Source organism: Trachypithecus francoisi, unplaced genomic scaffold, assembly GCF_009764315.1.
Source record: "Trachypithecus francoisi isolate TF-2019V2 unplaced genomic scaffold, Tfra_2.0 Lachesis_group21, whole genome shotgun sequence".
Lineage (NCBI taxonomy): Eukaryota > Metazoa > Chordata > Mammalia > Primates > Cercopithecidae > Trachypithecus > Trachypithecus francoisi.
Window position 1 is genome coordinate 34168455 of NW_022681467.1, and position 13166 is coordinate 34181620.

Here is a 13166-nt window from a genome sequence, read left to right on the forward strand (position 1 = left end):
CTAAAAATACAAAAAACGGGCTGGGCGTGGTTGCTCACGCCTGTAATCCCAGCACTTTGGGAGGCCGAGGTGGGTGGATCCCTTGAGGTCAGGAGTTGGAGACCAGCCTGGCCAACATGATGAAACCCTGTCTCTACTAAAAATACAAAAATTAGCTGGGTGTGGTGGCGCATGCCTGTAATCCCCGCTACTTGGGAGGCTGAGGCAGGAGAATCACTTGAACCGGGAAGCAGAGGTTGCACTCCAGCCCGGGCGACAGAGCGAGACTCCATCTCAAAAAAAAAAAACAAAAAACAAATTAGTCAAGTATAGTGGTGCACCTGTAATCCTAGCTACTCAGGAGGCTGAGGAACAAGAATTGCTTGAACCTGGGAGGCAGATTTGCAGTGAGCCAAGATCATACCACTGCACTGTAGCCTGGGCAACAGAGCAAGACTGTCTCAAAAAATAAATAAAATTAAAATATAAATAAAGTCAGGAGTGGTACTGAATTGTTTCAAATAATATTTTTGGATCAATTTAAGCAATTAAGTGGTTTTTCTTCTCTCATCTGTTGATGTGAAATATTAATTAATTTCCCAATGTTGAACCATCTATCATTCCTGAAAGAAAAGTTTCGCTTGGTTATGGAATGCTTTTCTTTTAATGTTTTTCTGAATTGTCTGTAGTTCTATCTTTTGATGAATTGGATAGGAAAACCTTTTTTATGGTCTGTTGTTTCAAAGTTTTATGTTCCTTAAAAGTTTGAAATAAATGAACAGCAAAACTCTAGTTCTAGAGTCTTTTTTAGAGGTAGTTCTTAGATATTCTTCTTGAGCTGACTGTGGTACTTTAGTTAGAGTTATTTTCGATGGCAAAAATAGGAGCCTACTTAAGCAAATGCAGGTGAGAAAAAGAGATTATGTGAAGACAGAGCAGTCTTACCAGGCTCTGAAGCAGTGAGCAATCCTTTCTCATGTCGGGGAGGAATCAAGGCAGCCTCGGGACAAATCACTGTCATTTGTTTCTCTTTGCTTTTTTGATTCTCTTGTGCATGCGCATTGTTCTCTTTCTCCAGCAGGCTTCCTCCTGAGTCCCTCTTCCCTCGTGCCTTTGAGAGGGGGACATGCAGTCTCTTGATAACTGCCCAGTGGTGTAAATAGCTGTGATACTGCTTGACTTCAGTGCTTGTCCTTTCAGTTCATGGGGGCTTTCCGTTTGCTTAGTTTCTCCAAAGGGAAAATTGGATCAAATTATCTTCATTAATTAGGTCTATGGCAGACATCTGGATACCTCCTTTAGGACAATTTTACCTCCTTTCTTAAATAAGCTGCGAGTGGCAGGTCATGAGGATTATTTATGATTGTGATTATTTGTGATTGTTGGCAAATTTCCTAGGATGAAGGTTGTATATGATGGGGAGATAGGCATCAATATTTTGTGTTGTATGTTAGTGATTCATCTTTTTCCAGGAAAACAAAAAAAATTTTTCATTTTTGTTTCCCATACTGTTCTCAAATACTTGTCTTTGGACTTGTGTATGCCCACCTGCCCTTTAGGCCCCATCTGGAGATTGTTTCAGTAAATTTAGGTAAAATCTGGATTTTTAACAGGTTCCCCAAATGCATCAGGTACACAGGGCATTTGAAACTGCCGAAATGCAGTTTCTTTTAGTTTTTCGTATCCTTTGTTACCCATTCTCATTTCAAGTTTTACTTACTTTCTTGAATCTGTTCTCTAAATATTTGGGTGCCAATAAATCATTCCTGGTTTACCTTTGGAGAAACTGGTATGAACCTTTCTCTCTCCAGTTTTTGATATGTCGTAGACATGAATTTAACCAAACTCTGCTGGACTTAGGTGTAGTTCCATTTCAGCTTTACTCCTTGTTCTTCTAATTTCTGAAGAGTTGAACTACAGCCCCCAGCAGTCACTGCTGGTAGCGACGAATCTCCCCTCCTCTGTCTTAATTGATGGACTAGTACAGTTCTGTGGAAACAGTATGCTTGGAAGCCCATTTTTCTTACATGCATACACATTCCCCTTTCCCCAATTACAGTTACTTGAAATTCTTTTGGTGGGTGGAAAAAGAGGTTTTCAGAGGCAGAGCATATATAGATCACTGATTCCTATTTCTCAGCTAGTTCTTTTGCCTTGTAGGTAGTGGAAATTCTGTTTACCGGCTTTAGATTATCGGTATTACTTTGAATTGGAGAGGCTTCTTAATGGAATGCTAAGCAAACCATTTGAGTGAAAAATTGTAATCTGTTTTTAATGGAAATATTTCAAACTGTACATAAAATGGAATTAAACACAAATACATTGTTTTGAAATGTATGGCTTTAGTACATACACATGAACACAGCATAAAACTATAACACTAATCCTGATTTTCAAATATAGTTTTTTTTTTTTTTAATTGGAAATGTTAATACTAAAGTAAAGTTTTCTCCTTGGAGTTCTTGTTGACATAGCTTTACCATTCCATTGCTTAATTTTTTTTTTCTTTCTTTCTTTTTTTTTTTTCCCTGAGATGGCGTGTTGCTGTGTTGCTCAGGCTGGAGTGCATTGGCATGATCATAGCTCACTGCAGCCTCGGCCTTGAAATCCTGGGCTCAAGTGATCTGCCTCAGCCTTCTGAGTAGCTGGGACCATAGGCACGTGCCACCATGTCCATCTTCTATTGCTTAATTCTAAACATATTAGAAAAGGTGTCTATGTATACTCTTAAAAAATTAAAACTTTTTCTAGTCTTACTTTGATTCTCATGCTCTGAATAGGCAATGTTCATATAACTACACTGCAGATCTTCTGTAAAGAAGTGTTGATATTTGAATCACTAACCCATTAAATACAAATCAGTCTCTTCTCTGAATCAAAGAAATAGGCACAAACAGTCCTGTTCTTAAATTAGATTACATGTATTTTATTGCTATAGAAATTTCTAAATTTGTGATTAATTCTTTTCTCTCTTTTAATAGTAATCCTGTGGATTTGAGTAACCCAGCTATTATAAGCTCTACTCCCAAATTTCAGGAACAGTTCTTGAATGTGAGCGGAATGCCACAAGAATTGAATCAATATCCCTGCCTTAAACATCTGCCTCAAATATTTTTTCGTGCCATGCGTGGAATCAGCTGTCTGGTGGATGCATTCTTAGGTGAATTTTGCGTATGTTGCTAGATGTATGAAGAGCTTCATTTACATAACTCTAGAGGCTAACCCTACGAGTTATTAGAAAACATCCAAAGGAAAAGATGAACAGATTTGATGACAAATAACAAGTGAAGAAAAATTATTTGCAACAAATAAAATAGCCAGAGGGTTATCGTTTTTATGTAAATATTTAGGTTGGTGCAAAAGTAATTGCAGTTTTTGCCATTTAATGTGGCCAAAACTGCAATTCCTTTTGCACCCACCTGATACATCAAACAAGGTGCTAAGAACAAGAATTAAGCTAGTAGATCAGTGGACAAAGGATAAGAGTAAATGATTGCAAAAGAAAAGAGTGTTCGTGCATACTAGCTATCCAAGAAAATACAGATGAAAATGCATTTGGGACCATTCTCGTGTATATCTTTAAAAAGCAAAATTATACCTTTAGTGAGATATTCTTTTAAGCTGTTTTTCACATTTATTTTAGATATATGAAAAGTCAAATTTTTAACCTGTTGAAAGGCAGTGATTTATAATATGTCATTTTCTAAAATGCTTATTAACGTACAGTTAATATGTTAGCTCTGATTAAGTTTGGCTGCCACTTAACCAAAAATCCTAATACAAACAAGATAGCTTATTTTCACATATGTTAAATCTAGGGCTAGGCTGTACAGGGCCAGTATAATGTTCCATCACCAGCAGGGATCCAAGGCCCTTCCATCTGGTGGCTCTCCATTCTTTGCACAGTGCCTCATGGGCCGTGATGGTTGAGTGAGTTCCAAACATCCTGTCCAGGAATTAGGAAGGAGAGTCTGCATATAATTGGTCCTTTAAGAAGATCTCTTAGAAAACCTACCCAACAGTCACCAACTTCTTTATGGTCAAAATGTGGCCACATCTAGCTGCAAAGGGAGCTTGAAAATTGAGTCATTTTTTTTCTGGGTAGCCATGTCCAGCTAAAGTTTGTGTTCTGTTACTCAGGAAGAAACAGTGAATAGATACTGAGAGGCAGCTAGCAATCTCGGCTATAGTCTATGTGTCCCAAGCCTTCACTAGGTTGCTGGGAAAAATTTTCTGATCACATATTTTGACCTATGAAGAATAATTTCATTTGCCTTTTTTTTTTTTTAAAGGTATTTCTAGACCCCGATCAGACAGTGCTCCCCCAACACCCGTGAATAGATTAAGTATGCCTCAAAGTGCTGCTGTCAATACCACCCCACCACATAACCGGAGGCACCGGGCTGTTACTGTGAATAAGACCACCATGAAGACAAGCACAGTAAGAGTTTATCTCACCATTGTTAAGCTATATAAGGTTGGCTTTTTAATCTGCCATTCTTTTTATAAAGTCTTACTGTTTTCTCAAACTTTTCATTGGTATGGGTGTGTTCCTGTGTTCGTCTAATAGGTTAGTACTGCTCATGCCTCTAAAGTTCAGCACCAGACGTCTTCCACCTCTCCTCTGTCAAGTCCAAATCAGACTAGTTCAGAACCCCGGCCACTGCCTGCCCCTCGGAGACCAAAGGTTAACAGCATCTTGAATCTCTTTGGATCATGGTTATTTGATGCAGCATTTGTTCACTGTAAACTTCATAATGGGATAAACAGAGACAGCAGCATGACTGGTAAATATTACTCAAGAAATATGTTATCACTTTTTTCCTTTTCCTTTTTCTTTTTCTTTTTAGTCTTTCCTACCTGCAAGATTAATATGTATCTTAAAAAGCTCTCTGTTTCTGATCAAGCAATGTCTTGTGCTTAACCCCTTCCAGCTGAAGTAACAGAACTTTAGAAGTTTTCCTCCCTGTTCTTTTTATGTATGTTCTATGAGGTTTGGCCTTTTGTCTGGTTTTATTAGACATACTTAAGGTTAGCTACATTTTGTTGAATCAGATTTCTTTCAGTAGGTGACCTGGAAGTTCCCTTCATGTCAGCCAGGATAATACAATTTATATAAAGAATTAAAAATTCGAACTGGAAATTTACATTACAAGAAGTGTTTTCTTCAATTTTGACAGCCATTCACTCATTAGTACATGTAAGCATCAGAAAATTTTTGCTTCACACTGTACTATAACCTCTCAGATTTTTAGTCTAGAGAACTTTATTTCAAGGGCACACTTTCAGAAATACTACTTGCTCTTTAACTTAATAAGATTGATTGGTGGAGAATTAATAACTCAATCCTGATATCTTCATTTAGATTTTATTATAAAAAGGAAACTGTCTAAATAAGAGCTGGTGGTTTTTTTTGTCATCTTAATCATTATATTTGGCATAGGGTGCAGGATGGATGGGTGGGGTAGTGCAGTGTTTTGAATGTTTATAATATGTCTTAGCTGAAAAATGACAATGGCTGACATTTATTGAGCTGCTATTATCATGGGCAAGGTACTGTGATATATGCATTAATGAGTGTATTGGTTGTTTGGTAAGAAAGCACTCTTCTGTTGGGGTTGGAAATAAGACAAAAAGATGTCTACTTACATTAGTTGATGTATCTCTAGGGAGACTGTTAATTCCAAGGATAAAACTAATACAATGGCCAGAAGGGTCTCTGCTTTCTCTTAGAAATGATTTCTTAGCTGTTATTATAATTCTTAGCTATTATTATCATCTCAGAACCAGGGTCTATGTCTGTGAACATTATACACATGTAATTATTTCGAATGTTCTTACAAATCTTTAATTTAGAAAAATTGTGAATATAAAGATTTCTAGGAATATAATTTGAGAATGCCATGTTTGAGTTTAGGGATATCTTTGCTTGCTTTATTTTGTTCAAATTCAGACACTTTATATTCTGCCATTTTCATATTATAATTTTATTCACAGATTGAAAGTAGTGCTTCTGGGATAGGTAAATGTGCTTACTTACAATAAGTGAAAACTTTTAAAAGACGACTTTTGGGTTATGCTTGTCTTTATGTTCGTGTACCTTATATTTTGAGTTTTCTGTACCATGTTTATATTTATTAATTTGCATTCTCTCGAATGAATCAGTCCTGTTTTTCTTTTTTCTTTTTGTTAAGATGTAATTCTTACAATGTAACTTTTGGCTATAGAGCTGTTGACACTGAAATCCGTGAATCTAGAATGGCTCAACGTGCTACTTGGTTGGTGGGCTTGCTTAAAGGGAACTTACAGATCTTTTTGCTCTCCAGGGAGTTTGTAACAGCTTTGCTCACCCTCTTGCACCCGAAGATAAAAACCAGACTTCAAATCGTATATGAACAACATCTTACTTTAAAATTTTTCCTTGCTGGGGAGAGGATAGAAGCTCCTTTTCTCCTCTTTGTGTTCAGAGATGATAAAGGCTGTTACATTACCCAGGAGATATGAGATATCCAAATAGTTAAAGGGGTTAGAATGCTAGGTGCCAATCTTGAGGTCTCAAGTCTGGTGGGAGGCTTGGGTATATTAACTGTTTTTAAGTACTGGCTGCCATCAAGGAATTCTGCCATGCAGTTCACCTCTAACTTAAAGTGTGTGCTTCTTTGAACTGGTTAGCTTTAGATTTACATGACAGTACACTGTGCTTTGTAAAAGTAACATTGAGCTGGGAAGGGTTAATGAACTAAAATTTTAATGCACGTTATGGGCACTTCAAAACCTCAATTCTTTGTAGTTGTGTAATTTTCTTCGTTCATTGTTTTGCATGATACAAAAATCATAATTTTGGACCTGAATGCACAATTTCCTATGTTTTTGAACTAGCTTGTGGTATCGTAAAGCTTTTAATTTAACTTTTAAAAAGCTAAAAAGCTTCTTAATTTGTTGTAAAATTTCACCATCTTTAAAGTATTTTATAATTACTACTGTCCTTTGATTTGTTTCCATTTATTTCTATTATCTTGCAGCATCTTTTATCCAAATTCTTCTTTCTTATAAATCTTGTAAGTAGGAACCAGAAGCTTCTCCTTAATTGCAGTCATGTTTTTATTTTTTTCATAATTCCATTAAAAATTTGATTGTCATTGTCTCTTGTAGTTCTTGCACTTGGGAAGAAAAATACTTTTCTGTGTTTTGAATGGGGAAGATTGTTGGCAAAAGCAAATTAATCTGCCTGAATCAGTCCCATTATTTCTGTATACTAGTCTGGTCATGTCATGAATTCCAGGACTTTGCACTAACTGTGTTTTGGCTTTTTTTTTTTTTTTTTTTTTTAAAGCTTTAAGCTTATTTTTATACAGATTTAGTGTTTGATTTGTATGCATTCTGCATGTAGTGTTTTTCAAATGTATTATTGCTGGATAGCTTATTCAGGACTAAAAATGGCTCATGGGAAGTTGCATAAAGATTTATGCTTGACTCTGCATTCTATTAAATCTATTATAAAATAATTTAAGCATTTCATGTAGAGTAATAAAAGATTTCAGAGTGATTTTCAATACACTGTGAAATCTTTTGTTAAAAATAAAAGCAACTTTCAAAGGGCTTCTGTTTCAGTGATAACGAATGACCATGATAATCTTTTTTATCAATCCAATTTTCTGATTTATCAGCCTCAAGTTAGCTGCTGTCTGTGGTTGTTAAAATTCATTCTCATTTTGCTTGGTTGAGCGATTCTTTGGTGTGTGTTTTGGAGTTGGGTGGGTTGTGGGAATGGTCTCTTTTTCTCCCTGCCCACTTCTCATCCTTACTTTGCCCTCTCCCTAAAGTATACAGACTGGTATAGGGTTGCCCATTTAATTAGGATGTCCATCTAGGGTAATGTGTAAATTGCAGTAGCTATTTTTCTTAACATTTAAGCATCATTCTGTAGGGGGAAGAAAAAACAGAAAAGAAATAATAGAAAAGCCAAATTCTGTATTATATATCTGTATGTGGATACAGATATATACAAATGTACTCTGCTGATCAAAAATTCAGTTGAAAAATGCTTCTTGTACAATCTGTTAAACTGACAATGCCACTGTAAATTAATTGTAACCTATTTTCAAAGAAGATTTCAGAGAGCCCTTTTTAAAACCATTAAGACATAGTTGCTAAACAAAAGCACTTATTGGATTCAAGTAGCTATTTAATGACACCAACATTTGATCTTTGTGTCCAGGGTCCCATGAGCCTACTTGGCATATTGCAAATATAATAAAACCCTCCTTTTCTCTCCCCAGCCATTACAACACAAGCTAGCATGGAGTTTCGACGGAAAGGGTCACAAATGTCCACAGACACCATGGTTTCCAATCCTATGTTTGATGCAAGTGAATTTCCTGATAACTATGAAGCAGGAAGAGCTGAGGCTTGTGGGACACTGTGTAGGATTTTTTGTAGCAAGAAGACTGGAGAAGAGATTCTGCCAGCTTATTTATCCAGGTCTTGGAATTTTTGTTTGTTTTTTCATTTATATAGTTTTGATAGTGAAGCCATTGTAGCGTTGCTTGGCCGACTGAACTGATGAGTGAATGTTGGTCAGAAATACCTACAGATGTCTGTAAGTGATCGACATTTGCCTGAAATCTTTCATTTTACCTGTCTCATCTGATTTGGTAAAGACCCTTAAGACCCTTTTTGTTTTAGAAGTGCTATTTATGTCATCTTATTTGTATCTTTTTAATATGGAGCGATTTAAGGACCACAATAATTTGTTAAGAAATTTTTAGCACAGTATTCGCATGTAGGCAGTCCAGAAATAAGTCAGCTGTAAATCCTGCTTCCAAGGAGCTTATTTTCTGGGCAGAGCCACAAACAAAGCCATGTGCACACGTAAACAATGATCAACAGGAATAGGATGTTGATGGGAAAGGCACAGATAATGTGCTGTGGGCATTCAGGGGAAGAAGCAGTGCACATTTATTTACTCCAGGGGATTCAGGAAAGATTTACGGAGGATTTAATGATTATGCTGGAGTTTTAAAGGATGGTTAGTGTTTAGACTGTGTTAGGAAGTTGGTTAGGGTCATCTTCTCCAAATCTATGGCTTCAGCCATCTTTGTGAATGCCTCTGCCATCCATTCAGTTGCTTAGGGCAGAAACGAAGAGTCATTTTAGAATCCTCTTCTTCTGTATCTTTAGTTGATCAGCCACCTCCTGCCTTTCTGCTCCTTAACATCTTTCTGATCGCTCTTTTCACTCTATCCACCATTATACTTTAGACTTTGTCGCTTTTCTCCTAAACTAACTCATAATGGCCTCCCATTCATCTTGACACTGTTTTGCCTTCCTTTACTGATCATTCACACAGGTGCAGAAGTGAGGTTAATATCAACAGAGTATTTAGATATCTGCATACTTGTTAGGTTCTCAGGACATAGAATTAAACTGACCCTATCAGAGGGAACTAAGTACAGAATTTTATGAATATGAAAAAGAATGGTATATACAGGCAACTAGGCAGGGTTATCTTAACTATAGGCACTTGGCTTTAAGCAACAGAAACCTTCTCAATCTGACTTAAGTAAAAGGAGAATAAGTTGTGAGAAGCTAGTTATATTTATTAAATTCTAAGGTCAGAAAATGCAATATGACCTCATGAAGAGCAGATACTCAAGGACCGAAACAACTTTATTCCTCTCTCTCTGTCTTCCTGGTCTCCCAGAACTGCTTCATTCTTCTCATCTCTGCAGATCATTTTCTCATATTGTAGTGTGCTTCTGAGTTCCCAGTTTTCATTAGCCGGGCGTGGTGGCACTCCCCTGTAGTCCCAGCTACTCAGGAAACTGAGGCAGAAGAATCGCTTGAACCCAGGAGGCAGAGGCTGCAGTGAGCCGAGATTGTGCCACTGCACTCCATCCTGGGCGACAGAGTGAGACTCTGTCTCAAAAATAAATACATAAATAAAAAATACCCAGTTTTCATGGCCTTGGTCTAGGTGACCATCAGGGCCAATTAGTATCTCTGAATTTTAATTATAGACTCCTGGGAAGGAGGATCTAATTAATCTGCCTGTCTCTGATGTAGTCAGCTACAGTTGTGTAGGTGGGTCACATAAGGGTGTTGGAGCTCACCCCCTTGTTGTGGGGGCATGTTTCTCAGGAACTCTGGGCCGGGGAGATATCCTAAATGGTACTCTAGTAGTAGGGGAGAACGCTATCACCATGAACTTTCTGACTGAGCCATAAGACTGAATGGGTGGTAGTAGGACAAACCAAAACAATAGATTCGTGAGAGGGCAAGTGATCAGTTTAGTTTTGAATCGATTGAATTTGAAGTGCCTGTGGGATATTTATCAACAAATATTTATTAAGTCCTACTTTGTGCTAGATATTGTGCACAGAAGTACCATAGTAATCAGTAGACATCCAGATATCCAGTAAGCTTTTGGCTAACAGATCTGGAGTTCAGTTGAGAGGTGTGGGTTAGAATGATTTGATTATATTTAGTGACTTAAGAAGTGTTTAAAATCAGGTTAGTAAAAGAGAGAGCTTCCAGAACTAAAGTTATAAGACTGAGGAACACCATCATTAGGAGGCAGGTAGAGTAAGAGGACCTGTGAAAGAAAATGGTCGTAGAAATCAGGGAAGCACAAGGAGAGAAGGGAGTAGTCAAAGTGTTGAATGCTTTCAAAAGGCAGAGTGAGTTAAGAATTAATCATGTCTCTTGGATTTGGCAGTCGAGAGCCCATTGGTTATTTGCTAGTATGGTTTTAGTTGAGTTCTAGGGAGAGAGATTGAAATGGGTTAAGTAGTAACCAGTAGGTGATGAAGTTGTTTCTGAAGAGTTTTACAGAGAAGAGCAACTCACCTCACAGTAGAAGAGTATGACAGTATAGTTGCTCTTGAGTAATGGGAGATTGAATGCTTAGTAAGTTGATTAGAGTTTGGGGGTGGAGTTAAAAACTAAGGTATGTATATTCAGGCATATTCCTAAAAGGAATCTTATTCAGGTGACCTTCATGATGAATACAGAAGATCAAATGTAGGTTTCTTTCTTTCATTGTCCCCCCAAAATTAATGGGGAAGGGACAAAAATGAAAACATACTTTTTTTCCCTAGGAATTACTAAATGTTGCAACATTTTTCTGTTACGGAATTTAACTCAGCAATTCCCGCAGTTTATTGAAAAGTACTGCAGCCTATTGTTTTGTTTTGTTCTGGTTGCCTTATTTGCAGGCCCCTAGAACTTTGAGTTGCAAGACTCAAAGTTTGAGAAGGTGCAATAGACATGAATGGTTTTTTTTTTCTTCATTAAAAAAGATGATTTGGGTCTTAGTGTATATAATTCAGAATTGTTTTAATTCCAGTAATACCCTTTAAAGGGTAAAATTCCAATAATTCCAGTAATACCTTTTAAAGGGTAAAATTCTAGTAAACTCCAGTAATTCCAGTAATGCCCTTTCTTTAAAGGGTAAAAATAGTGAAGAGTGGAAATAGACTTTCAGATAACTATGTAGCAAATAATAATTATGAAAACTTTTGATTAGCAGTTTGTTTAAAATTTTTTTCTTGCTTTCCTAGATTTTACATGCTTTTAATTCAAGGTTTGCAGATAAATGATTATGTGTGCCATCCTGTCTTGGCCAGCGTTATTCTAAACTCTCCTCCTTTGTTCTGCTGTGACTTGAAAGGGATTGATGTTGTGGTTCCTTACTTTATTTCAGCTCTTGAAACCATTTTGCCTGACAGGTAAGCTATCATTCTCTGCTGTTATATCAACTGTCTGATTTGGCCTGGTCTGTTGGTGCTTCCTCCCCAGTTTCCTAATGTATCCTGTCCAGTCGTCTTCATAGTCCAAGAGAACTCAGGCCACATTTAATGAGTGTAGTGTGTCCAAACGCACCTCATCCCTGAACTCCTTCAGTTCTGATTTGTCTGTGGGCTTGTTGAATTGTTTTTGGCCTGGTCTAGGCGGGTGAGAACAACTCCAACACAGAGGTCTTACCTTTGTAGAGTAGGCCTTACATTTTAGATAAAGAAATCGATCAACTTCTAGTTTAATTCACTAACAGTTTAACTTGGAAATACACAATACACATATACACAATACTTGGATTTGGAAAAATTGGCATTATATGTATTTGGCAGTAGCTAATGTACTTGAGTTCAAAAATACTAATATCTTTTTATTTTTTGACAGAGAGCTCTCAAAATTCAAAAGCTATGTAAATCCAACAGAATTGCGAAGATCCTCCATTAATATCCTACTTTCTTTGTTGCCCCTCCCTCATCATTTTGGCACAGTCAAATCTGAGGTAATGTTTTGTTAAAGTTTTTTTATATTCTATATTCTGCTTTGTGTACTAATTTAAGTCAAATCGAATGTTAAAAATGGAACAGGGATGTTTTATTTTTTAACTCAAGTTATTTCACTCAAGTTATTTCAAGTGAATTAACAAAGTTGACTTGTGATTTGTTTTTTTTTTTTTTTTCTCTGTCAGTTTTTCTACCAGTTTTCAAGCAGTTACAGGCTGAGGACATCTATTAACATATTGAGTGTTAGTGACAGAGTTAGCACAGTGGCTAATATTAGACTGAAAGCCTTTCTCATTAGACTGATCTGTTTCTCCACTCTGGCTGTTCCCACATGGGCATCATGAGCTGCAACAGCTGATGTTAAATATTATTTGTTTTTTCCATAGGTGGTCCTGGAAGGAAAGTTTAGTAACGATGACAGCTCGTCTTATGATAAACCAATAACTTTTCTGTCCCTGAAGTTGAGACTTGTGAATATATTAATAGGTGCCTTGCAAACAGAAACGGACCCCAACAACACCCAAATGATATTAGGTTTGTATTCACACATTATGTTGTAAGTGAAACCCAGTACTGTTGACTGCAGGCCTGATGAGGAGGCGGCAGTCAGTGACCGGAGCCTAAACCTAATGTAGCTCTACTTACTCTGCATCAGAGGCACGGTTAGTTTTTTAATGTAAGAAAATTTAAAGCGGTGAGATGAGGGAAGTAAAGTGTTACAGTTGTCTTGGTTGGCCATTTTATTTGTGCTTTTGCTTTTCTTTCTCTTCTCCCTTCTCTCCTTTCTCCACTCTTTGCCTCTCCTTCCCATCCCTCTCTTCTTTCCTCCTTTCTTCCTGCCCTCCTTTCTCCTGCCTCTTTCTCTTTCTCCTGCCTCTTCCTCTTCTTCCT

At 37.1% G+C, this 13166-nt stretch overlaps 1 protein-coding gene across 4 annotated transcripts in view; it reads left to right on the forward strand.

The window, feature by feature from the left end:
* Window positions 1-13166, forward strand: part of RALGAPB (Ral GTPase activating protein non-catalytic subunit beta) — a 110959-nt gene that overhangs the window by 46439 nt on the left and 51354 nt on the right. For all 4 annotated transcript variants that reach the window (XM_033186400.1, XM_033186402.1, XM_033186401.1 and 1 more), the window contains 7 exons: window positions 2961-3139; window positions 4272-4420; window positions 4550-4766; window positions 8259-8460; window positions 11541-11708; window positions 12160-12274; window positions 12662-12809. In XM_033186400.1, coding sequence (XP_033042291.1) covers window positions 2961-3139; window positions 4272-4420; window positions 4550-4766; window positions 8259-8460; window positions 11541-11708; window positions 12160-12274; window positions 12662-12809 — 1178 coding nt within the window. The remainder of the gene's footprint in view (window positions 1-2960; window positions 3140-4271; window positions 4421-4549; window positions 4767-8258; window positions 8461-11540; window positions 11709-12159; window positions 12275-12661; window positions 12810-13166) is intronic.